Here is a 26924-nt window from a genome sequence, read left to right as displayed (position 1 = left end):
TATCCAAAATGGGTTTTCCCCCAAATTTTGCAAGTTGGTTGGACTTTTTAAGAGATGGATCCACGAGATATAATATCGATACTGCAGAACTCTCATCTAGGATATTTGTCCCATACTAACCCCATGACCTCAACTGAATAGTCTTAACATGTTTTGTTGTTTTCTTCAAAAATAGCCAGTATTGCAAAAATCTGTGGTTCTATGGGATCTGCTCTATGCCAGGCACTAGAATTGAACATATATTAGTATGTGTTAGGTATACTATCTAAGAGTTTACGGTTTATCACAGACAAGTTATTTAAGTAGTGTTATGAAAGAAGAGTATCATCTTTCCATCACATCCAAAAGTATCAACTTTTCCAGGTTGAAACAAATCTTACCTGTCCCATGACAATATTCTATGGAGGTAATTTGGGAAAATACTTAGGGACGCAGCTTCTTTCATAGACAAAGTAACAGTAAAACTCATGGTTTATTTTGCTTTGTTTGAGGAGAGAGGGATAATTTTTATTTACAGGCCTAATATATCTTTTCTCTTTCTAAGAGACAGACTTCTGTTTTGTTTCCCAATTCATGGCTTGGTAGATTTTTGAGAAAATAATACCTCAAACTATTCCTAGTTCTGGTTTGAATTTTAAGCCAACAAGGGGAAAATGAACTGTGATTTTAGATTCATGCCTCTTCATCCTGGTGTGGTAAAATGGCTTCTGATCTTTTCTTCAAGCCTCCTCCCCCTTTTTCAACTTTTTTCTAGAGTTTTAAAAATATGCTGCTGCTGCTGTTTCTAATGATAATTATAGTACAATAATTAACACTTTTTAGCATTATAAAAATCTTTCAAATGTATTGTGATATTTAAAATTCACTGCAATTCTGCAAGGTGAGTATTCTCACTAAGCCCCAGTTTCAGCAGAAAGAATAGAATTTTGGAAAGGTCTTGTGTTTTGCCCAAGATCACTGAGTCAAGAAACAGCAGAGCTAGGACTTAACCACAGTGCTTAACTTGACACATCCCCTCTATCTTAAACACAAACCTATTATGTAATCCAATTACACTTTCACAGTGCCTCCCAAAGTTGTTCTTTTGTCCATTTAAAAAATATTTTTGGTCATTCTTAAATTACTTTCCCATTTATCTAATAGAAACTTTACTGCTACATAAATGACCTCCCTGAATTCCATATTTTAAACATGTTGCCTCGTTCTAATAAATTGTACAAACAAATGCAGCCATATTTTCTTTCTCCTTTCTTCCCATGACCCTTTTTTTAATCTTCACAATGGCTGGAACAATAGTCAGAAATTTGAAAACTTTCTTATTTACTATCAGTATTTCTATCAGGGACTCAAAAATGAGCTTTTTAAGTGATACATATAATCACATTCTGTACCTTAAAATCAAAGACAAATATTCCACTTCCAAGTGCCAACAGGAAAGACAACTGAATATATGTGTTATGTCATTTCTGACATTTTAAGTCTTTACCAAATGCCACTCCTTTTTAATGAGAAATACTCTTTCAACTGCTTTTGAAATATTTAGTTTGTTACTTTTTAGTTTACTTATTTGGGTCTTTGCAGATTGATTGACATTAGAACAATTTTCTTGGTAATGAAAGGAACACTTGGTGTAAATCTGTTGCCTTTCATACTTCTAACATGTTAGGCACTCAATAATATTGGTTACATTAATTGATTTTGAGACAGCAATGCAAGATGGTGTTTGTTTAGAAAGTTATTAACCAACCTACTGCTTGGCTAGCAAATGTATTTGATTTGAATTTTACTCTTGTCATTTCTCACAGTGAATATGCTAGTGAGTTTTTATGACAATATATATGTATAAGGATCATTTTTTTTTTTAATCCAATGAAGATAGATCAAGGTATTTTTTTAGAGATATGTCTTGCCAAACCCAGTCCGCTTTGGAAGAATATTGTCAATTCTTTTCTGATGTAAAACTTTTTTTTTCTTTCCTTTTTTTTTTTTTTTTTTTTTTTTTTAGGTACCACCGTAGCACTCATTATTCTTGCTTTGGGATTTCTGCTATCAGCCCAGGTTTCTCCACCCATCACTTTTAATCCAATAGCTCCTTTAGATCAGAACACTTCTTGCACAAGATACAGGTGAGATTTTATAATGGTCCCTTTCCTTAACCTAACTGTGGTTACTTTTTTGTTTTGCTTATAACTTTCCTAAAATAGGAAAGGTAAGTAGGAGCTTGCTAGGTATCCAGACTTAATGGTGGAAAGGAAGAAAATGGGAAAGGTGTTAGGGAGGGACCACCAGGAGGAGGAAGAGCATATACAAAGAACAGCATGTGTAAATGCATGCTTAAGGAAAAGTGAGTTATTAGACACAATTTTGGTGATGTTTCTCTGGAAGTCGAAAGTATATATATTGATACAGAATCTAAGCAGGAATACTGTGAAACTATTTTATATCGTATATGACTCGGTGACATCTACATTCTAGATGAAATAAAGAACTTTCATCAGTAATTAAACTTTTCCATGATGTACAGGTCTGATACAGTTGTTTATCATCTGGATAGTCTAGCAATTAATCTTCACTGTGTTCCACAGGTATCGCCTCATTCATTTAAGCAGAAAATAATGTTTCCTCTGACTACTAGGTTTCTTGCAGAGCAATAAAAAGTGGAAAGAGTTGGTAGAAGAGAGTGTTTTAATGGTCAGCTGCAGGTTTAAGAGCTCATTAAGTTTAACAGTTTACACCCTACGTGATAGATTGATAGATGGAGAAATGGATGGATGCATACATGGGCTGACAGATGGACTGAAGAATGAGCAAGTGAATTAATTAAAGATTGAATGATTGAACAGATCAATTAATAAATTTGTCAGGAGAGTTTCAAAGTTTTTTACTTCAGTTTAGTGGCTGGAAAGGCTAATGACCCCTTTAAAATATATGGATAGAATAGCTTTAAAAACAAAAACTGATATTCCTTCAGCTACAACTAACCAGACCTAAGTCTCAAATCAATGGGTAAATGATTTATTAAGTCAGGTACTCCTATGTGAAATTACAAAACATTACACTGATATACTAAATTCCACTTGGAATCACTAGGAGCTTCTCATTGAACAGAATTTATGGTGCCTTCTCATTACAACAATGAGGAAGACATATATTATTATGTCTTTCTGGTTGCAATTTATGATATCCACTTGCCTTTGGAAATGAATAGTTTATATGCTTATCGCTTTACTGTTTTTTTTTTTTTTAATAGTCTTTATGTTCCAAAGGAGATTGAAAGGTGTCTTAAAAGAAGTTACCCTTAGTGTAGACTATTCCTGGATGTAGTGATCTTTACTTTCTTTGGACATCTCACCTCAACTGCTAGAAAGATGACAGACCATTGCTAGAATTCTGCATGCTCTAATTTTGTTTTTCTTGACAGATATTTTAAGTTAAATGTTTTTTAACACAGTTACCTCTAACAAATTATTAAAAAATTACTATTGTTTGAACAACTTAAAATACCCTCTAGATCTGATGTATGATTTAGATACAGCAATTTAGATTCAGAATAAGATTGATACACTGTCAGGTCAACTAAAGGCAGAAAGTCAGCCAGAGAATATGAAAAAAATTTTTATGAAGTTCTGATATAGGAAAGGAATAACTAACTTTTTAATGATTTACATAATGAAATAGTTTTCCTGACATCGACTTTTAAAATTTAAATAAAAATATTTATTGCCATAGTATAGTTCACTGCACAGCAATTTATGGTCATCAATCTATTAATCCTCCTGATCCATCTAAGTTATTATCATCTACCTACCAATATAGGTAAGTGACAATAAGATACTATCACCTACCAATATAATATAAAGTTGTAGTGGAGTGAGAGAAGTGGTACAACCTAATTTTATTCTTATCACAAAAATGGGCAGCAATTTTTGAAAACAGAACCAAATTTTAGATGTCCTCTGGGAGTCACTGAGTATGCAAAACACTTATTTCTTTTGTGCTTTCTTTCAGAGTAACATATTAGGCTTTGTGAGAATTTGATAACATGTATTTATAGTCTGAGTGATTTTATAAAATGTATCTACAGTTCCCTTACTGATTTTGTTGTTGTTAAAACTACCTATACACATTTCTCATCTCTTTACAATAAACATGAAACATACAATATACAACATATATGAAAGTTGTTAAGAGAGTAAATCCTGAGTTCTCATCACAAGAAAAAGATTTATTTTATTTCTTTAATTTTGTATCTATACGAGATGATGGATGTTCACTAAACTTACTCTGATACTCATTTCATGATGTATATAAGTCAAATCATTATACTGTAAACCTTAAACTATACAATGCTTTATGTCAGTTATATCTCAATAAGACTGGAAGAAAAATAAAAATTAAAAAGGAGATAAACATGAAACAGTTATGTTTGCCTGACCTTAGGATGAGTAATGTTCATGCTGTAAGTATAGGTGGTATGTTTTCCTCTTGGAATGATCCATATAGGAAAATTGAAAAAAGAAAACAGATTTAAAGGGAGAGATGGTTTAGTATCTATCTTTTTTTTTTTTAACATCTTTATTGGAGTATAATTGCTTTACAATGGTGTGTTAGTTTCTGCTTTATAACAAAGGAGAGATGGTTTAGTATCTATCTTTTTTTTTAAATTTTATTTATTTTATTTATTTATTTTTGGCTGCATTGGGTCTTCATTGCTGTGCATGGGCTTTCTCTAGTTGTGTCGACGGGCTTCTCATTGCGGTGGCTTCTCTTGTTGTGGAGCATGGGCTCTAGGTGCGCAGGCTTCAGTAGTTGTGCATGGGCTCAGTAGCTGTGGCTTGCGGGCCCTAGAGCGCAGGCTCAGTAGTTGTAGCGCACGGGCTTAGTTGCTCTGCAGCATGTGGGATCTTCCCGGACCAGGGCTCGAACCCGTGTCCCCTGCATTGGCAGGTGGATTCTTAACCGCTGCGCCACCGGAAAGCCCGATCTTTTTTTTTGTTTAACATCTTTATTGGAGTATAATTGCTTTACAATGGTGTGTTAGTTTCTGCTTTATAACAAAGTGAATCAGCTATACATATACATATATCCCCATATCTCCTCCCTCTTGCATCTCCCTCACCTCCACCCTCCCTATCCCACCCCTCTAGGTGGTCACAAAACACCGAGCTGATCTCCCTGTGCTATGTGGCTGCTTCCCACTAGCTATCTATTTTACATTTGGTAGTGTATATATGTCCATGCCACTCTCTCACTTTGTCCCAGCTTACCCTTCCCCCTCCCCGTATCTTAAGAACATTGTATACTATTGGTGGGAGTGTAAATTTTTCTCCATTTTGGAAATTAATATACTTTCACCTAATAAAACTTAAATACATAGACCCCCTCGATTCAGCACCTCCACTTGTAGAAATCTATGTTCTACAGTGACTAGTATGTAATGCATTCTGACTAGAAGATTTAAGAAAGTGAATGGTTCAGGAAAAATGGTTGTTCTTTATTTTAATTCAATAAATATTGATTGTGTGGCATCACCAGGTAGGTTAGAACCAAAAGTATTGTAGGTTGGGGCTCACTAATGACTTTGGACCTAAGACATTGACTACCCTAAATAATTTCTAATAAGAACTTACCCTTTTTAGAATTTTTAATTTTTTAATTGATGATATTTTGTTCCAAGTCCTGGTTAGATTTTGTGAACCAAATGTATTAAAGAACATCTTTCAGATCCACTTCCTTGCAGCTAAAACTGTGTACAGTCACAGGGTGCCAACTAAGGCTAGGAGAAATAACTCTAGTGGGGGTATCATCTGAATCATATATCCGTATAAGAATACACATGCATACTCCTAATACGGCCTTAAGCTCCATGCTCTCAAATTACTAATAAACATATTTTCTTATGAGAGCTATCCAAGCTTTGAGGATTTAAACATTTCCCTTGTAACACTTCCCTCGAATCTTTTGACTTTTTATTATTTGTAAGTATGATCTCATTATATTCAAACCCTTCAAAGTAAACATATGTCTTAAAGTATACAGCTGTAGAATTGCAAGGTACTCTTGTCCTAGGGCTTTCATCACATTGCCACTAATTCATTCATTCATGCATGCATGCATTTAAAAAATATTTTGGAACACCTATTCATAGGATTGTAGTAAGGATGAATTAATATATGGAAAGCACCTAAAACAGTGCTCAGCACATAATAAGCACTCAATAAATATTATAGCCATTGTTATCATCCATAAACCTATTATAAGAGATGAGATTGTGATGATGGGTAGAAATATTTCCCATCTTTTGAAGAAGAGGAGTTTTAAGCAGTATTAAGTAGTGTTTTAATTTTAAGCAGTTTTAAGTCGTGACTTGACCAGATTTTCTATTCTAAACTTTCTCTCTGGGGCACAGAGAGCACATGTTGATATAGGCGGACTGATTATTAGAATTGTCTATGAGAGAGATTGATAACTGCCTGGACTATGAAGGTGATACTCAAGATAAATAGGTAGACAGATTCTAGATATATCTAAGAGAGAAAAATCAACAGGAATTAAAAATAAGTAATTGATTAACTATGAGCAACCAGGTAGAATATATCATGGAAATGAGTTGGGGTAATTGAAAGAGAAATTGACTAAAGGGACTCTGCCTCTAATTCACTGCTCTTTTTGCTATTAATATTTTTCATTTGAGAGTCTTACCTAGAACCATCTGAGGAGGCACTTAAAGCTGCCCGTCCCTCACTCCCACAGATCTGCCTCACCAGGACAGTGGAGAATAGGTGATTCCAGTACATGTTTAATTAAGAACCACTGCCATACGCTTCAGTGTTTTTTTTTTAATTTATTTATTTTATTTATTTATTTTCGGCTGTGTTGGGTCTTCGTTGCTGTGCACGGGCATTCTCTACTTGCAGCGAGCGCGGGCTACTCTTCGTTGCGATGCGCGGGCTTCTCATTGCAATGGCTTCTCTTGTTGCCGAGCATGGGCTCTAGGCACACGGGCTTCAGTAGTTGTGGCTTGCGGGCTCTAGAGCACAGGCTCAGTAGTCGTGACGCACGGGCTTAGTTGCTCCGTGGCATGTGGGTTCTTCCTGGACCAGGGCTCAAACCCGTGGCCCCTGCATTGGCAGGTGGATTCTTAACCACTGCACCACCAGGGAAGCCCGCTTCAGTATTTTTTAACTGCGTAACTGCCAGCTTTCTTTCTTTCCTTTTTTTTTCTTCTTGAACATTATTAAACCAAGAGTACAAAAATAATCAATGTGGCTCTTTTTCTATAAAGTAATATTTTCATATTTCCCTCTCTAAATGAAGTTTCCAAATATCCAGGTTGACAAACCGTTCCTTCATCTATAGACCTCCCTATGGTGGTGACACTAGTTTTGAGAAACTGTATATGCCTAACTAATTATAGTTAGTCTCGTCAAAGTTCATTTACAATAAAAAATAATTTTGCATTCACTACACTTTTCTTCTCCTTTTGCCAACCTTGTGTGATTGAGCACATGTCATTGGCATTAGCACTATGAGACTGTTAGATTCAATCATAAAACTCTTATTTGACCTTAGAAATGTGCAGAAACCCTATTACCCCCCCCCCCTTTTTTTTCAGTATTTGGCATCCTGCTGACTGATAATGTGTTTGTTTCTAATAATTCTTAGCAACTTGACAATGAATATAGTGTTATACTGTGAATGAGACTTTTGTTTTCTAAAACTTACTGATTTCCTTTAAAAATAACATATTTTAATTTTTTTTGGCCTGATGGTACAAGCTAATAGGCCTTGAGGTTAATATTAATAAAACTACGGAAGAAAATATGCTATATCTGTTGAATAATATCCACAGACTTAAGATAAAGATAGATGTAATTAAATTAGTTGAAAGGGAAAATGAGGTTTGAAACAAAAAGCCCACATAACCTTATCATGTACCTTTATCTCCAAATAATTGTACATGTCTTTTGCTAGCACTTAAATACCCAGTACCGAATTTGACATCTGGATAGGAGGATGGTGGAAGTTGACCACTTATGGGACATATTCATTGAGTTCCTCATGACCTTTTTATCTTGATGCCTGGGCTTTTGACCGAGGACCTGCCAGGCCCCCACAGTGGCAAGATCCCCTACTCAAACCTTATTTTCCACAGTCAAGAAGTGCTTTTTGGGAAGCCTTAAAGACAGAAAAGAAAGCTTTTTATTTTAGGTTTGCAAAGAGTGGGGGAAGAGCATTCCAGGAAGAGGGGACATCATGTGTACAGGCCCTAAGCATGAGCAAGAGAACAGCACAAAGATAGACTGGATGGCAGGCCAGTGACAGACCACACTGGGACCCTCATAAACCATGAGAATTTTAGACAGCATCAGAATACTGAGAAGCCTTTAAAGAATGATAAGATAAGAATGATTTAATCAGATTTGTGTTTCTAAAAGATCACTCTGGCTGCTTAGGAGAGCTGATTAGAGCAGGACAAAGGGCAGTGAAAGGAGATCAGATAAAAGAAATCAGTAGCCTAGGTAAGAAAATAATGCAGCCTTGACAGTGGCAGTAGAGACTCAAGAGATATTTTGGAGGGGCGTAACAGGGCTGGGTGATTGGATGAATGACATACAAGAACAGATGCTTTACATGTGGTTAGGATAGTACTTATGTAACAGGAGTCTGGGACTCTGAAATCTCACTGTAGCTTACTTCTTAGAACACAATTTCAAAGATATAAATCAGGAGAGCCTTTCCCTTGCTTTCCAGTTAAGTACAGCAGTCCCATAATAAGAACAGTATTTGCTGTCACTTATACTTTTATTTGAAATATCATTTTTACTCCCTCTTGAACTCAAAAGACTTTTGAGAAAAGCTCTTCTGAACTTATCCATTTAGATCTGAAGTAACACAAAGAGGTAAAGGGGAAAACGTGTATCTCCTAAACTCAAGGACTTTTATTCTCATTCTAGAGCTCTGATCATTACAATGAGTAAATAAAATCAACCTGGAATTTTGTTCACATTTCAAGTCAATCCACTCTAGAATATCATCCCTATTTTGTCCTATATTTTAAAAAGGAATACATTATCCAGTCCTGTGACAGTGTTCTTGACAGTGAAATAGATGATTCTATCATTTTTGGAAGGTAAACTTTGAAAATTTATTTTAAACTGTGTAGGGGTACTTAATTTATACTGATTGATACTCAAAGCTCAGCATATCTTGAGCATGCCATATTATTAAGTAGCTGATAATACAAATCAGTCCTTTATTCCCCTGCTTTTCACTTGATACATCTAGAGTAACTGGCATTTTTCTCCATGTGCATCTAAATTGCATAGTTACCAGTTTTTGTGGAAACCTGTTACTCCTTGGCAATTAACATTGATCATTATGTAAATTCTATGCTAATTTCATCATAGAACAAAATTTTTTGAAATGATGTTGTACATTACAACCAACTTGCTGGTAGATAATAAAGTTTCCACCCTTCGCAGAGGTTAAAAATGTACTGCTCATTTTTATAATTATCAATGAATCATAAAGTCATTGCCAGTAGCCCAGATGAGGGTCAGAATTTAATTTTTTAAGCTTCTTATTCCCCTTTCTTTTGTTTGATTTTGATTTTTATATGATAAATGCATGCTGATTAGTCTTATCAAATCAGGAATAAAAATTATTTCATTGAGAGAACTTATTAGCGTTTTCTAGTTCATTCATTTTGAAAGCAAAGGAAATCTTTATTTTATTTAAATTGATTAGTATTTATATAAATGTTTAACTTTGTGGGACCTAAATATTTAGTTCTTCCTGATTTTTAATTTTTATCATTGTGAAATTGATTTGTGACTATGTCAGTTAGATATCTTCACAGAATTTTAGTGTAAAATAATAAATATTTGAAATTTAAGATAGTAATTTATCCCTCAAAACAATAAATCCCTCAAATCTTGGCCTGTGTAATCAAATTCAGCAAGAAAGTATATTATCCTTACTCATATATGCTATACAATTGTGTGTTGTATTATAGAAAAACCACTAGTAAATGAACGTATAAATTCTTGGCAGTTAACACGTACTAATGTTTACACAGTTATAACTATTTGTTAACTTTATTTTCATCTTTCATATTATATAAGTGTATAATGTATATGTGTGATGGCTTGCTATAAATTATAAAAATAAACTTCAGAAATCTAAACAGGCTAAATTTAATATTACTGCTTTTCATCTTGCAAATGTGTGTACCAAAGTGGTCTTACATTCTTATGCAAACTGAGAGTGCCGTTTTCAGTTCAACTACAGAAGAATTACAAGAGGAGTTCGAGTGTTGTACTTTTTTAATATCTATTCTACTAATGTCTATAGGCCACCTTATTTTACTTAATCCCTAGATTGTTGAAAAATATATCACTGCAGTAGAGGAACTCAGTATTTTAAAGAGCCATTCATCTAATTATGTTTTAAAGTAATTACTCCTTATTATAGAAGGCTTCCCAAAGCTGGGCAGTGAGGAACTGGTTGGAGTTAGATGGAATAAGCAGAGGAAGACAGCATCCCAGACAGAGGAAATAGCGTGTGTACAGAAACAGGAGAAAGCTTAATATTTTCTAGAAACTACAAGTACAGGATATTCTCTAGTTTCAGATACTCGATTTCACAAAATTCATATTTTCCATTTCATTGAACTATGTGCCTTATATGCCTAATTTTTTGGAGATGTTCTGTGGAACAGTAATTTTAATTTCTGGTATGGGAGCACTGAGAGTAAGAGAAAAGGCTAAGCCATGTAAGGGGGTCCTGAAGGTTCTCAAAAGTGCTTATGCTGAGCTTAGCAGAGCTGCATCAGCCCAACTCAGAGGATCTACAACTGTCTCCTGTCCCTTTCCCTTTCTTTTCCAAGCAGAGGGGCTCACTTGCCAGTCAGGGTCAGCGTCACCAGTGAGCATCAGTTCCCAGGGCCTGGCCCAATCAACCTCCCATCCCCTGCCTCTATTAGACAGTTAGGCATGTGGCGAGCTTTACCAGGGTCACCTGGGTTTGTAGAGGAGAAAGCCAAGGCCTCGCCCCCATGGTGGTCTCTGCTGCTGAGGCTGCCGAGGATAGTAAGGATAGAGACCCCCCACTCCCCACCCCCAGCAGCCTTGACAACACCTGCTCCAGGTGTCTGTCACAGGCTAGTTCAGAAGTTCAAAGAGCAGGGGCTTTCCAACCATCTTTCCCAGCCCTGTGGCAGAGAGGCAGAGGCCTGGAAAGGAGACACTTCCCAGGGAAGGCTCTATGGTAGTTCTTCTGTAGCAGATACCTCTCCTACTTTCAGATGCTGAATTTCAGACAAATTTTCAGAAATGAGATGCTGCCTATAATTCCATTCAGGAGACATGTGGTGATCTCTAAACAGAAGTAGGAAATGGCAAGAAATAAAACCTGAAGAGACTGTTGGGAATTTAAATTATAAGAAGTCATGTGTAAAAAAATCTACAAACAATAAATGCTGGAGAGGGTGTGGAGAAAAGGGAACACTCATGCACTGTTGGTGGGAGTGTAAATTTATACAGCCACTATGGAGAACAGTATGGAGGTTCCTTAAAAAACTAAAAATAGAACTACCATATGACCCAGCAATCCCACTACTGGGCATATACCCTGAGAAAACCATAATTCAAAAAGAGTCATGTACCACAATGTTCATTACAGCTCTATTTACAATAGCCAGGACACGGAAGCAACCTAATTTTCCATCGACAGATGAATGGATAAAGAAGATGTGGCACATATATACAATGGAATATTACTCAGCCATAGAAAGAAACGAAATTGAGTTATTTGTAGTGAGGTGGATGGACCTAGAGTCTGTCATACAGAGTGAAGTAAGTCAGAAAGAGAAAAACAAATACTGTATGCTAACACATATATATGGAATCTAAAAAAAAAAAAAAAAAATGGTCATGAAGAATCTAGGGGCAGGACGGGAATAGAGAAGCAGACCTACTAGAGAATGGACTTGAGGACACGGGGAGGGGGAAGGGTAAGCTGGGGCAAAATGAGAGAGTGGCATGGACATATATACACTACCAAATGTAAAACCGATAGCTAGTGGGAAGCAGCCACATAGCACAGGGAGACCAGCTCGGTGCTTTGTGACCACCTAGAGGGGTGGGATAGGGAGGGTGGGAGGGAGACACAAGAGGGAGGAGATATGGGGATGTTTGTATATGTAGAGCTGATTCACTTTGTTATAAAGCAGAAACTAACACACCATTGTAAGGCAATTATACTCCAATAAAGATTTAAAAAGAAAAAAAATTCATTTAAGACATTTTCTGTGGAAAAAAAAAAAGTCATGTATAAAGGTAATAAGATTTTGGACTCTCTCATTTAAAAAAAAATTATGTGAAGCTATTAAGAATATTATTATCAGATATGTGTTTTACAGAGGCCACTCTGGCAGCAAAGTGGAGATGGCAGAAGAGCAAACCTTTGGGTCTAAATTGAGACCTGAAGTGAAGGGATGGGCTCTTGTCAGGTCTTGGTGACTGGAATGACTTATTATTTACAAGTTAATGTTAATGTTACTTAACTGCCCAGTTTTTGTGGCTTGTCTTTCCAAATGGAAATTTGTAACTTGAAAGGAGGAATTATGTTTCCTGTTTTTTTTTTTCTTGTTTTTTTTCCTCTCTGCTTTCTTCTTTATATACCTAGCAGCTAAAATCATGTCTTATATAATGTATTTGTTTACTGATTTAGCCAAGTATTGAGACTGATGTGTGCATGACTATGGTGTTGACATGTATTTTTCCTCTGTAACTGTAATAATTACATAAACTGATCTGAAATTCAATAAGAAATTTTTCCATCGGTCTTATGCCTACCTCAGCTAATTCAAGGTTTTCAAACAAGTCCGTTGCAGTACTCTAAACCGCTCCTCAGGCCTGGTGATAACACTGATAATGCTTCATTGCTGTTTGATTGGATTCTTGCACTGAGCTTTCAGCACTTGTCTATTTTGTCCTGATAAACTCAATTTGAATTGAGTTATCAAGGAAGATGTGGAAAGACACAAGAATCTATAGATTTTAAACTGCAGGTCTAAAATAAATTTATATATATTACTGTTATATTAATTATATATTGATATATTAATAACAAAACAGAAGAAAAATACCCCTCTGAGAGAATTTAAAAAAAAAAAAAAAAAGTAAACAGAGCTTTGAAATCTAACCAGGAAAGAAAAGAGGGGAATGGCCATATAATTCTGAAAGTTAGGGTCTACAAGATCTTTGAGGATTAAAGTATTAAAAGATAAAGGCAACAAATTGAACATACAGTAGAAAAAGCTGAGAAATTTACACATAAATGAAACTCAAATAAATATGAATCTTTGAGACTCCAAGAGGGACACACATGGTAATAATTCTGTCAGAGAGAAATCGGAGCAACAGAAATTGTAGCACTAAAAAAGAAGCTTAATTGCTCAATTACCCTATAAGGAAGAGTCACAGAAGAACAATTTACCATCTCAGAGAGGTGCTGAAGTAAGAAAGATACAGTCATAAGCACCTCAAAAAACAGAATCACAAAGCAAAATAACCGTGACAAGCTAGAGCACTCACTGCCCTCATCGTCACCAAGCTGGAGTCTCACAGATAAGAGGCCAGCCATGAAGGCTCAGCCATTCTTGGGTGAGTGCAATTAACTGGGTGAAGCATTAACTCTTAGAGACTTTTAGGTCACCTTTTCTTGGTGTCCAAGTAACTTGAAGGAACCAGCATGCTTGGTAAATGCCCCATTCACCACTAGACATTGACTGCATCACTGAGAAGATCCAGAATTACAAATATGCAATTATAGGTACACAGAGACACTATTAGGGATTTTTTTCCCACTTTTTATTCTTTCATTTGGCCTCCATTACTGACCATTTACCAAGTGTTGTGCCAGCTGTTAAGAAAACAAAACATGAGATATAGCCCCTTGTCAGGAGTTGGCAATATCTTAGAATGGCTTTTATTTACATTTTGAACCCATACTCAAGTCTCATATCTTCAGAGATGTTGCGACTTGGGTAGAAGCTGATATTTCAGAATATATATATAGAAATTAGCAAAAATATGTTTTAAGCATTTGAATAAGTATTTTTCTATCAGTGAGGAATTGTGTTTGGCTGTGGATAACAAAAGAACCCAAAATAACTCTTAAACAAGAAAGGAGTTTCTTTCTTGCTCATGTAAGATAAATTCAAAGGCAGGGATTTTGGAATCATTGTGCTATACCTAGTGTCATCAGGGATCCAGGCACCTGTCTTTTTGCTGTACCCATATAAGTATTCTTCACAAGTTCATGAGGAAGGTCCACGATGGCTGCAGGAGCACCACAGTCATGTCTGTGACACAGGCCAAAAGGAGAAAATGTAGAAGGAGCAATGCTTCCTGGCTGAATCAGCTCCCTTTGAATTGAAGCCTTCCTGAAATCCCACACAATACTTCTCACGAGTTAGAATTAGTCCCCTGGTCATATCTAGTTTTAATGGAAACTGGGAAATGTATTCTTTTCTTCAGTGGTTGGGAGAGGAAGGGATAAGGGGCACAGCGTTCCCAGTTAAGAATCAGAATTCTCTTACAAAGGAGGAAGCAAAGAAGGAATCTAGGGATAGAACACTAACAATCTTTGACACAACAGTACTGGAGTTAACTTTATGGGACATGAATAGGTGGTTCTGCTTGACAGCAGGAAGGATGAATTAACTGATTAAATAGGGCTCTAGCTACTTACTTTTTTTGGTTTCGTTCTCTTTATAGTGACTGGAAGTCTAAGGTCAGCTTTGCAGGTGGCAAGAAATATGGCCACATTAGATAATGTACCTCCAGCTTTGCAAGGGAGGAAGAATCATTACAGTCTCTTCATTTATTGCATTTCGTTTGGCCTTGGAAACCAGTGAAATAGCTGCTCTTTGTTGTGTGGTTTGCTCGTCTATTCAAAAGGAGTAATCATGTCAGCTACCATTTATCGTATAGTCACGATGTGCCAACTGCTGTGCTAAGGCTTACATGGATTCTCTCTTTTATCCTTCAGCAAAACGGAGGTAGATGGTATTATTTCCCGCACGTTACCAATGACACCGAGGCTTAAATAAGTTGAGTGAAGAAGTTTAGAAGATCATATGGCTTAGCAGACAGTAAAACTAGCTTTAAGTAAGAGCCCAGCTAGCACTACACTTATCATTCTGAAATTTACCAGTTAAGCAGCAGGATGCTTCTACTGACAGGTGTTGCACACTCTTTGGGAAGTGGACAGTAATTCCTGATGATCAAAAGCCAGTAGGTCTAAAAATACCTATGTTGGTGTATTTTCACTCATTCAGTGTAATTGAGATTCTTTCTCTAAGAAACCATTTTTGTGAGTGGTAGTCCATTTGGGACTTAAAGAAGATTTATTTTTATTTCATTCATTTATTTTTATTTCGTTCATTTATTTTCATTTACATGTATTTACTCTGCTCAGAAAATTCTTTTTCTGCTGTTAGCAGTATCATCATAGAACATCTTTGCTATAAAAGCAAGTGCTTAACATAAAGTGAAATCATTCTTAAGTGTTTTAAATGATTCACTACCTTTGGTTTCCTTAGAGCAGAGTGGCCTTAACCACATAGTTTTGAATTTGAGTATCTGATGCAAGTTTAATTGTAGTTTTTATTTTGTTTAGTTGGTTTGTGGTGAGTGTTGTTTTTTAGGCCTCTGTTACACAGATAGATAAATATGGAGAAAGTAATTTAAGAAAAGAAACAAAGAGATGAGTTGCACTCACAAAGAAATACCTTTTGGGCAAATTAGACTGTACCTATACACTCAGATGAGAAAAAAAAAAAAGACTATGAAAGCTGTTCTCTTCTTATCTTCCTTCTTTAGTTATGGAGAGATGTATGATATGTGTGAATCTGAATATCTTCCTTAGAGAGGAAGAATCACTGTGTGCTGGTATTAGTATTTTGACCCAACCCCTGACATCACTTTACTGGTTCCTATTGGTTTCATCCACTTTGAATTCTTTTTATTTTGTAAAATGCTGTCAGTGAGGCAGGTTCTAGTTTGAAAGAGCACATGATCACACTAGAGTTGCAGGCATCAAAGGACATAATCATGTCCAGAGAGATGACGTCCAGGCCACCTCATTTCATCTCCATGAAGCAGCGCAGCTTCCAAATCAAGCATCATTCTGGGGCTTCAGGGCTGATTGTTTCTCTCACTCTCCAAGTAAAACTCACTTTGTCCTTCACGTTCAAACATATCATTTCCTATGAAAATCAAAAAGTCCTCCAAGCAACCATGGAAGAGCTGATAAGCAAAGCCAAATAAACCAAAATGTATTTTACCTCTTGATTTTGTTTTCTCTGTGTGAAGCACTTGCCAGTATGTTAAACATAGTGCCAGGTGTTGTAGGGTTTGATGAAAAATATAAAACAGGCTTGATCACCAAATTTCTTTCTTGCTGCATAAGGAGATACTTGGGTAATACTTAAAATATAATTGTGAATTATCAAAGCAAATGAACAAACAAAAATGGGTCCCCCAAAGAGAGGCAGTTTTAAGAAGTGTTTGCACAGATGGATAAAAAAAATATTGTTATTTTAAAAAAACCTATTTTTTCGTGTTGACCTAAAGAAGATATATGAAAGTCAATATAACCATGTATTCACAAAGAATGCAGATACTATACTATATATTCACATTTCACTTTTTATACTCCAAACAGTGAAAGTTAACAAGAGACCTAGACCTTGAAATATTGGAAAGTTCTCAATAAGTAGAAGAGCTAGTGTTAGGAGCACTATGCAGAAATCAGCAACTCATATCTGGTGGTGTGATTAGTTAAATGCATATCTTAGGAGTGTGTTATACAGCTTTTTAGGGACAGTGTTTATACAAATACAATCACAAATACATAAAATAAAAGTCTTCAAATGGTAATGATGAGCCCCAAACAAAACTGTGTTCTTACATTATTTTTATTTATTATTATTCTGGTAAAACTATGTGACTTAATATAAAGTATCTGTCAACAAAATAGTGATCAGTTTGTAACTCTTCAATAAAATCACGTGTCAATAATCATATTACTGTAGCTGATAACCAGGATGATACATAAATAATTTCAGCTGTTATAGCAGTCAGGCTAGGAAAGGCATTACCTTATAACACACACACAAAAAAAGAAAAACACCAAAATATTAGTGGTTTAAAGCAACAAAGGCTCTGCTCATGTCTCAGGAACCTAGGCTAATGGAAGTTCCAACATTTTATGATGCCACCTCTTACCTCAAGGCTTTAGGATTCATCGCAGAGATAAATAGTGACCTACCACTATTACTTACTCACAATATATGACCACAGCTAGTCACTTGGCTGCTCCTAACTTCAAGAGGGTAGGGAATTATAATCCTCCATAAACCTTGAAATGGAGGGCAACTAGACATTGGTGAACATTACTTGTATCTTCCCACAATTTATTTGCTGCTTTTATTGGCCAAGATTCCCTATCATTCTTTCTGCAGAAAGGCATAAAGAATTTTCTTTCTGCTGATTGATAGCACTGTTATCTTGAAAACATCTTCTTTTTTGGCGGTACCCATTAACAAAGTTCTTCAGTTGACTACTGCTCTGGAAAAATTGATGACATTCAAGACTATGCCTGTACTAGTACAATTGGTTGAAGATTAAATATCAGAACATGAAACATGTTTGACATGCATGAAACAGTTTGTCAGTTTTCAAAGCATTAAACATAGAGTTATCTACCATGGGACCCAGCAATTCCACTCCTAGACATATACTCAAAAGAATTTTTTAAAACATTCACATAAAACCTTGTACACAAATGTTTCTAGCAGCATTATTCATAATAGCCAAAAAGTAGAAATAACCCAATTGTTCCATCAACTGATGAATGGATAAACAAAATATGGTATATCCACACAATGAAATATTACAGAGCTATAGAAAAGAATGAAGTACTAAAATTTGGATGAGCCTTGAAAACATCATATTGAAAGAAGCCAGAAACAGAAGACCACATATTATATGATTGCATTTATATACAGAAATCTGTTGAGACATGCAGTAGTTTAGTGGTTGCCATGAAATGGTGAGAGGTGGAAATTGGAAGATATGAGGTTTATTTTGGGTGTTGGAAATTTTCTGGAATTGAATAGTGGTGATGGTTGCACAACTCTGAATATAATAAAAATTACTGAATTGTAAACTCTACAATGGTTAAAATAGTAAATTTTATATTACGTGAGTTTTTTCTCAATAAAAAATTTTAATTAAAGTAAAAGTATGTGCCATAGTGGTCACCACTTTTCCAAATTGTGTTGACCTCTCTGCCTTCATTTTCCTGGGAGTGTAACCACTGCTTCGTATGCTCTCTACACAAGACAACAGAAGATTCCAAATCATCTATGCACAATAAGTATTTATTTTATCTATCACAATGTCAGTATCTTCAATATGCTAATCAATTTTCTCACAAGGATAACTTTAAATTTCAACAAATTAAAGGCTAAGTAGAGTAAAAATTGCGTTTGGAGTCAGAGAACCTGCATTAGGGACATGAGCAAGGCTTGCTTTTCTGAGCTTTGGTTTTCTCATCTGTAAAGTAGGAATTTTAATGCATACCTCACCAACTTGTTGGAAAGACCAGATGACACAGTGTATGTGAAAGTGCTTTGTAAATTTTACACTGCCATAGAAACTGTAGTTCTTTTCTTTCCAATTTTAATTTTAGCATATTTCCTTTAAAACTTTTAGCCTATTTCACTTTAAATAAACTTATAAAAATCTGGGCATTTGGAGTCAATACACTTAGGTCTGAATTCCGGCTCTGCCACATTTTAGCTGTGTGACCTTGCTTAGATAGCTTAATCTCTCTAAATGTCAGGTTTCTCATCTAACAAAAAGGAAAGTAAAGCATCTCTCATAAAGCCCATGTAAGGATTAACTAAGCACATGTACAGTGTTCTGCATGTGGTGAGCTCTGTGATAGCGCCACAATAAAACACACCCTCCACAATTCTCTTCAAATCTACAAATGCTAATCGACTTGGTCTGTTGGCAAACCTAAAAATTCCAATCTCTTAATGTTTCTTCTAATATTTTTCTGTCCCATCAAAAATGAATAACATATACTGTCACCAGAGAAGATGAATTACTGTCTTTTTCCTTTGAAGGTGACATGTTGCACACTAATTAGATTGTATTTGGGTGCCTATGTGTTGATTACCAAATAGTATTGTAAATCTGAATTTACTCTCAACTTATAGACTGAAAAATTTGTATTTAAATACGTGTGCATATATATATATATATACACACACACACACATGCAGATTTACTTACATAAATACACATATGTACATATATAAACACATGCATATACATGTCATCTTATATTTGCAAAGTTGGAATTGAGGGTTTTGTTTTTAAGTATGTTGACCAAAGGTTTATGTAGTATAATAGGAAAGCACTTAGCCCTATTGAAGGTGACGGGCTTGGCAGATAGAACTCTCTTCTTCTACCTCCCTCCCCTTTAGAGAGTTTATTGGTGTACTTTTCTCAGATAAAATAGGAGAACAAATCCAAGAATTCATAAAAGAAGGTTAGACAATCAGTGACTAGAAATTAGAGCCTAAAGTACTAATAAAATTTTTTAAAAAAAAAAGAAACCCACTCTGACAAATCAGCTAAACTTTCCTTATTTAATAGCACCGAAGAGCAAGATCCTGTGCTTGCTTTTAATCAGCAAGCCTCACTGCTGTGAATTACTTTTTGCCTCTAACTCAGGAATCCACTGCTTTTTCAGCCTCAGTTTCTAAGGGGAAGTGATGAGAAATATGACTGTGTTCCAAAAGGTTGCAGCAAATTATATGTGGATTTGATCTGAGAGCCATGAATTGTAAGGAACAATTCATAGCTTGATTTCAAGCTTCAACCCTATGATCTCATGGACCAAGATGTGGTGAATGAGATGTCACTTCTCTAATGGAACTGCAGGGAGAACTACCAAATCTGTTGTCAATATAAGTGACATTCATTCATCCCTTTATTTACACAACAGGTATTTATTGAACACTTATCTATCAGGCAACATGGAAATCACTAGGAATAAAAGATGTACAAGACAAAAGTCTCTACCTTGAAATGGTCACAGTGCATTAAGGGAAGGCAAACATATCACAAACCCTTAGAGAAATGGTGGGATAGGCAGTAATAATAATAGACTTTTGTGATCCTCTGATAACATAGTGATACATCTAATTCTGCTGGGGTCTGAGTTTCACAGAGGAGGTGATGCCAAATATGAGTCTCGAGGCAAATGTGTAGGAAAACAAAGGTGGAAAGTAATAGTCCAGACAGAGAAAACATTATGAGGAAAAACATAAGAACATGTCATATTCTGAATCCTGCAGTTTGTATGGAATGGCTACAACCCATGACATCTGTGGAGAAATAGCACAAAAGATTGACAAGAAGGGACTAGATCATGCCATGATAAGATTGGTCTTCATCCTATAGGCAATGGAAAGCTATTGCAGGATTTAAACAAGAGAGAGTTCAGATCAGGTTAGATTTAGGACAATGTAGAAGATGAAGTGGAAGGAGTCTAGAAGCAGGAAGACTCAGTAGAAGACTATTGGAAGAGTTCAGGTGAGAGGTGGCAAGTTCAAGTCAAAGTCCCAGTGAGAAGTGGTAAGAATGGAGAGTAGAGAAACTACACATGCTTTGGAGATAGACATGATGGAGTTGTAACTATTTAAATGTGAGTGGTCTCAGATCATGCTCAGGTTATTAAATTGTGAGACACAGAAGAGCAGTAGGAAAGCTTTGAGGGGAAAGTCAAAGGTGGAGTTTTAGGTACTTGTGAACATTCAGAAAATTGGGCGGTGGAAATATGGGTCTGGCACTTAGGGAGGAGAAACAAACTAGAGAAACAGGTCATGGAGTCTCTGTGTATCACTGATAATAATGGTTGTGTACTGCTGATGTTTCCCAGCAAAAGTTATACAGAGTAATGAAAGAAGATTGCCAAGAACAGAACCAAGGAGAAAGAAAAGATGCATCAGTCTGAGAGGTGGAAGAAACATAAAGGACATGGTGTCAAGGAATGAGAAAATTTTAGGAAAGAGGGAAAATGTTTAGGAAATTTTATCATAGAATGACAAGTTTAGGAAAGAAAAGCACCCAGAGTTAACAATGAGAAGATCACCAGCAATCTCTGTTAGGGCAGTTTTCATGAAGTGGTGAGGCATGACTTACTTCATAAAATCAGCACCAATAGTCCCTAGCTTTTTAAATTAATTTCCAATGATTTACTTAAGTCCCCCAGAATTTCTTATTTTTTAAAAAATTCTCACAAGTTCCCTACTTTCACAGTCCAAATGAGGAGAGGGAGTCCCCTGACATCTACTGTCTGGCTGAGAAAGAAGGCAGGTGTCCTGGAGTTCTCTTTGCAGAACTCGTGAAGAAATCTGGCCCTGCAGAGAGCTACAAGCAAGGCAAGCTGTCCCCCCAGTAAGAGTAAACTGGATTCCAGGTTGCCTACTTGAAGGCAATGGGGACAGTTAGGAGTAAGGAGGGCATAGTAAGGAGTAGAGAAAATTTAGAATAGCTGTCTGGGAAACAGAGTGACATAATTACACAAAGTAGGGTATTAAACTCATGCATAAGGAATGAATGAGTGAACAGTTACCCACAGAGAATGAAAGTGGACCTGTGGCAATGGATTGTCCTAACACCTGCATTTACCACAACTGAGTTTTTTTTTAATTTAGGCCATGCCAAGACAGGCATTTTAAGACCACTGTTCTTAATGTTCTTATCTTATTGGATTTAAGGAGACATACTTAAAAACAAATGGACTGTTTTCTATAGGGCCAGATTCACACTCAACTTCACAGAGTAGAAACTTAAAATGTTTGAAATTAACTGAAATCAATTTTTAAAAGATTTTCTCAGGAGAGAGAAGAGGGCACATTTGGTTAAGACCTTGAATGCCATGTGAAACATGTAAAAGATTGACTGAATGAAAATAGGCCATCCTTTCTCTCCCTTAGACACTAAGCCACCTTTTATTCTACTCTTTTTTACTTTAATTGGAAATATTTTAAGATTTTAGAACCAGTTTTTTTCTAAATATCTGAATACTTATTTTTCTCCCTTTCTAAAAAGAAATGTCAGAGATTAAAAAGTTAAATCTTCCTTCCTTGAAACTAGCAAGAAAAGAACTGTTTGGTTCTAATTGTAGTTATTGTCTGGATTATATATTTTCCAGTTTCCTAGTAGAGTTTCTAGTATGCTCTGCTAGTTTCCCCAGCAGTTTCATCCCCTAGTAGAACATTGGCTATTGTATATTCTCCCCAATTGAAAGTATCCACAGTCAAGAACAACAGCATGCATTCTGGGCACACTTATTTACCACAATTTCTCTCTAAATATCATAATGTCCTTTCACTATGAAATTTTGCAGGCTATGATGTAAAAGAGAGTCCTTTCTCTGTGTGGCTCTTTTCTTTGGGTTTCAAGGAAATTGGCCCTTGCAGCTGCTGTTTCTGAAAGTGAGTTATCAAAATTACTAACCAGTTCCATTTAGGTTGTGGATTAAATGTTTGCAAATGGCAGCTTTAGCCTCTGACAATTTAAAAACTGGGCTTAGCTTAAAGTACCATCTGACACTAGGTTTTACCTTCTTTTAATTTTATTCCAAAAAATGACTCAGATATTCACTCCAAGCTACCCACCCCCCAAAATTATTTTCTGTTAATGAGCAGAAACAGATTAATGAACCTACAGTGTGCCTTGATTTATAGAGCTACCATGCTTTGATTCATTCAATAAACATGCATTGGGTTGGGTATCTAGCCTACACTGGGGTGCTGCATTTGCAGAGTTCGTAAGCATGGCCTTTTCCCTCAGGTCCTTGCAAACCAGTCAGTAAAGAACATTGTAAGTTCTACAATAGAGGTGTGCACAGAGCAGAGAGGAAGGCCATCACCATCAACTGTACTATATACTGACTTGTCTGAAGTTTAAAATATTTTGTATCAAAAGAGAGGGATCCCCATTTTATGTAATTAATTCAGCAATTCCTTTGATAAAACATAGCCCTTTTGTAAATGCTTTCTTAATTCGTTTCCTTTGTAACTTTAGAATTTCTTAAAGTAAGGCACACTAATAATTCTGCCCTTGAAATAAGTATGTAAGAGTAAATATTTGTGAGATGTTACAGCATCCTAATATGTTTTACACTATTAAAGTTTGTGTGAATTTAGAGTGAGAGTATATGTATTTCTTTTTCTTTCATGTAGAATCTTGCAACTGGGTGGGTTCTTAGAGATCGTGTGCTCTTGGGATGGAAAACTTGAAGTCCAAAATTTAGAACTCACCAGGTCATACTGTGAAAGGGGACAAATAGGGCCTAATATACCAGTCTGCTTTTCACAAAAACATATTTTAATCTATGCTTAGAATGTTCTTATGAGCATTGATTTAGTAACAATATATTTAGTAACAGAATATTTAAATTCTCAAATTTTATATTTAGAAAATTTCATGTAAATTTATCAGGTCATGTTCAAGAAAGCCCTAAAGAGCAAATCATGAATAAAAAATAGCCACTTCTAGAAGTTGTTCCTTTTTTCAACACTATTTGTTAAAGCCACAGTTATGATATATGCTCTCTGTAAAAGGTCAATTAGCAGATTCCCCAGGATATTTAAAGTTTTGTGTTATCTTCTAAATGTCAAGTTGAAGTTAGAAATGTTACATTTGGGAGAATTTTGCCATAAAATAGTCCAAATGATGAAAAACAAATATTCCAGGTCAAGGATAAGGGAGTGGTAGGGAATCATACTTTGCCTTCAGAAGCCTGAGAGGCTCCAAGGCCAGATCAGTTGGCCAATCAGTTCCCAACAGTGGCCCACTCCCTGAGATGGCAAGGAAATTGAATTCTTTTTAATATTTGGCCTCTTTTCACTGACTGACTCCTATGAACTGGTGTGAAGTAGTACAAAAGAAAGTTTTTCATGCTTTTTTAATATGAGAAAGGCCAGAGCCTGCACATAAACTATGGGGTATGTTCTAGGAGAGGTCTGAAAGTATAAAGAGAAGAAAATAACCAATGGGACAAAGTGTTGGTCCTAGTGAAGACCAAGGGGAGTAAGATTAAAAGCTCTGATAGAAGGATGACCTTTGAGCAATTCTTTTTCAGAGCCTGGAGGAAAACAGGCGAGGATAGATGTGGCTATAGATATCTTTGTTCACGTCTGAGTTTAAAGTTGAAAAAGCTCATTCCTAATCTCTTCAGTTTTCACTGGGAAGCAAGGCAAGGCCATTTTCCAAAAGATTTGTAGGAAGGAATAAGGATTGGGATTGTAGGAGAGTTGTGGGCATTTGGGATATCAGTTGTGGGAGTGGGGAAAATCACTGATTAGGGACAGGTAAAAGTTTCCTCTCAGCAGTGAGGATCCAGCTGCAGTTGAATGCTGTGATTGTGGAGTTTCACCAATATGCCTGGTTATGTTAATTCTCCACCAGTAAAGAGCAACTTACATGTAGAAAGTAAAAACGTAGAAAGAAAGAAACATAAAAGTTTATAGGTTGACTTTATAGGAGAACCTAAATACAAAAACACTGAGGGTCTGGTGAAAGTGGTTAAAGTCGTTTACCATGAAAGTCTGACAGAGAAGGATGCAAAGCCATGAAGTTAGTGAAGCATCAGGAAAAAAGGAGTGTGGGAGATCTCTGAGACAGAAGAACAGTTATCCTAGGAGTAAAGAAGTAAGAGATCTTGAAGGAAAGGAATAAGAAATCTGTGTTTGTGATTAAGATCAGGGATCAGCAGACTTCCTGTAAAGGGTAAGATAGTAAATGTCTGTGGCTTTGCAGGCCATATGGATTCTGTTAGACTTCTCAACTCTGCCCCTGAAGTTGAAGGTATTCATAGATAAGTAAACAAATGGACATGGCTATGTTTCAGTAAAACTTTATTTACAAAAACAGGGGGTGGTCTGTATTTGTCTCAAGGGCTATAGTTTGCTGACCCCTCTTCAAGATAATGACAATTACCAGGATGTGGAGGAAGTTAAGTGGAGGTGAAGGCTGATAGAAACCAAGGGGCCAAGATGCTTTAAGATTAGTATATTGAATATAAACCATCTAGATCTAACAGACATCTAGAGAACACTTCACCCAACAACAACAGAATAACACATTCTTCATAAATGTACAAGGAACATTCTCCAGGACAGATCATATGCTAGGCCACAAAGCGAACCTTGGTAAATTTTAAAAAGATTGAAATAATACAGAGTATGTTCTCTGATCACAGTGGAGTGAAATTAGAAATCACAAATCACTAACAAAGAAATCTGGGAAATTCACAAGTATATGAAAATTAAATAATGCTCTCCTCAATTGCTAATGGATCAAAGATGAAATCACAAGGGAAATTACAAAATACTTTGAGATGAATGAAAATGAAGACATAACACACCAAATATGGGATGCAATTAAAGCTGTGCTTAGGGGGAAATTTATAGCTATAAATGCCTACATTAAAAGGAGAAAAATATCACAATCAAAAATCTAATCTTTTATCTTAAGAGAAAGAAGGAGCAATAATCAGGTTTGAGATGACCTGAGGAGATGGAATGGGATGAAAGCCCAGATAGAGAAGTTGACCTCAACTGAGAAGAATGGCTTCTCTTCGTAACTGGAGCATAGGAAAGTAGAATGGTTTATATGTTTGCTATAAGATTATAAATTTCCCATCTTTACCACTTTCATCTGTTTTCTCTGTAAAGCTGAAGTTGAGGTCATTTGCAGAGAGTAAAGGGAAATGGAGCATTGGAGATTTGAGGAATAGTTTTTGTGTAGAATGGTTAAAATAGTCCTCCTATAGAGTTGACTAGAGAAAACTACTGAGAATTTCAGGCTGTTGAGGATCCTTTTGAGGCTGGTAGTAGTGTGTTACAGAGGAACTACTGATCTGCCGTGTTGTGTAATCCCTTCACCTGCATTTGGGTAGGTGGGTGAAGGCACAGAAAAGGCAAATGTTTGTGTTCATATATAGCTAGATGGGTGAAATGAGAAGATAAATAGGCAGGGAAATTTAGGATGTTGAAATGATGGGTCATGGTCAATAAGCTAGTTAAGGACAGAACTAAAGAAAGGAAAAAGCTAAGGAATAGGGAGCAAATAGATCACTTAACTGGAGGTCACCAGGAGGTCTAATATACAAATCGACTTCATGAGGGCAGAGAAACTGTTTTGTTCGCTAATGAGTCCCAGCCCCTGGAATAGTGCCTGGCACAGAGTAAGTGTAAAATATTTGTATTTGTTGCATGAATGATCATGGCAGAGCAGGGATCATTTAGGAAGAAAGCTGGAAGAATGGAAGGTTGTGGTCAGAGTTGGATGCTTGAATGGTGATAGAGAGGCAGAGCATTATGGGTAACACCTTGTATGTCTGACATGCACATACAGTAGGTTCTTGGCAACTATTAGTCTTTATCATTAAGTTTTTTGGCCTTTTATAGGAAATAAGTATTTTTTGAGAAATTAAGTAGAGAGTCACTTCTCTACAAATGGATGAATTGACATTTCCCAAATAAGTATCATTTAAAGCCATTGAAACAATCAAAGTTGTTAATTCTACCTCATATGGACAGAATAAAAAAGCAAACAAACAAATAAATAAACAAAATACTAGTAGGAATGATCTTCCTTTCCAAATTAGCCTAGTCTAGTTCTCAAAGCCAGAAGCTCGGAGTACTTCTTATGCTTTCTATTGTTTTATTTTGCTTATCACCAGTGTGGGAAATTTTAGATTCACAATACTGTATCACCTTTCTAAAGTGTATTGATCTTTTGGTAGGCTTTGAAAGA

At 36.0% G+C, this 26924-nt stretch overlaps 1 protein-coding gene across 1 annotated transcript in view; it reads left to right on the top strand.

Annotated features, from left to right (window-relative positions):
• The window catches only part of SLC2A13 (solute carrier family 2 member 13), a 440944-nt gene that overhangs the window by 327059 nt on the left and 86961 nt on the right, over window positions 1-26924 (top strand). The window contains exon 6 of the mRNA XM_068561628.1: window positions 2006-2126. Coding sequence (XP_068417729.1) covers window positions 2006-2126 — 121 coding nt within the window. The remainder of the gene's footprint in view (window positions 1-2005; window positions 2127-26924) is intronic.

The sequence above is a fragment of the Eschrichtius robustus genome, chromosome 13 (assembly GCF_028021215.1).
Source record: "Eschrichtius robustus isolate mEscRob2 chromosome 13, mEscRob2.pri, whole genome shotgun sequence".
In the NCBI taxonomy this organism is placed as follows: Eukaryota; Metazoa; Chordata; class Mammalia; order Artiodactyla; family Eschrichtiidae; genus Eschrichtius; species Eschrichtius robustus.
The sequence above is the reverse complement of the archived record's forward strand: the minus strand, read 5'-3'. Positions and strand labels throughout refer to the sequence as shown.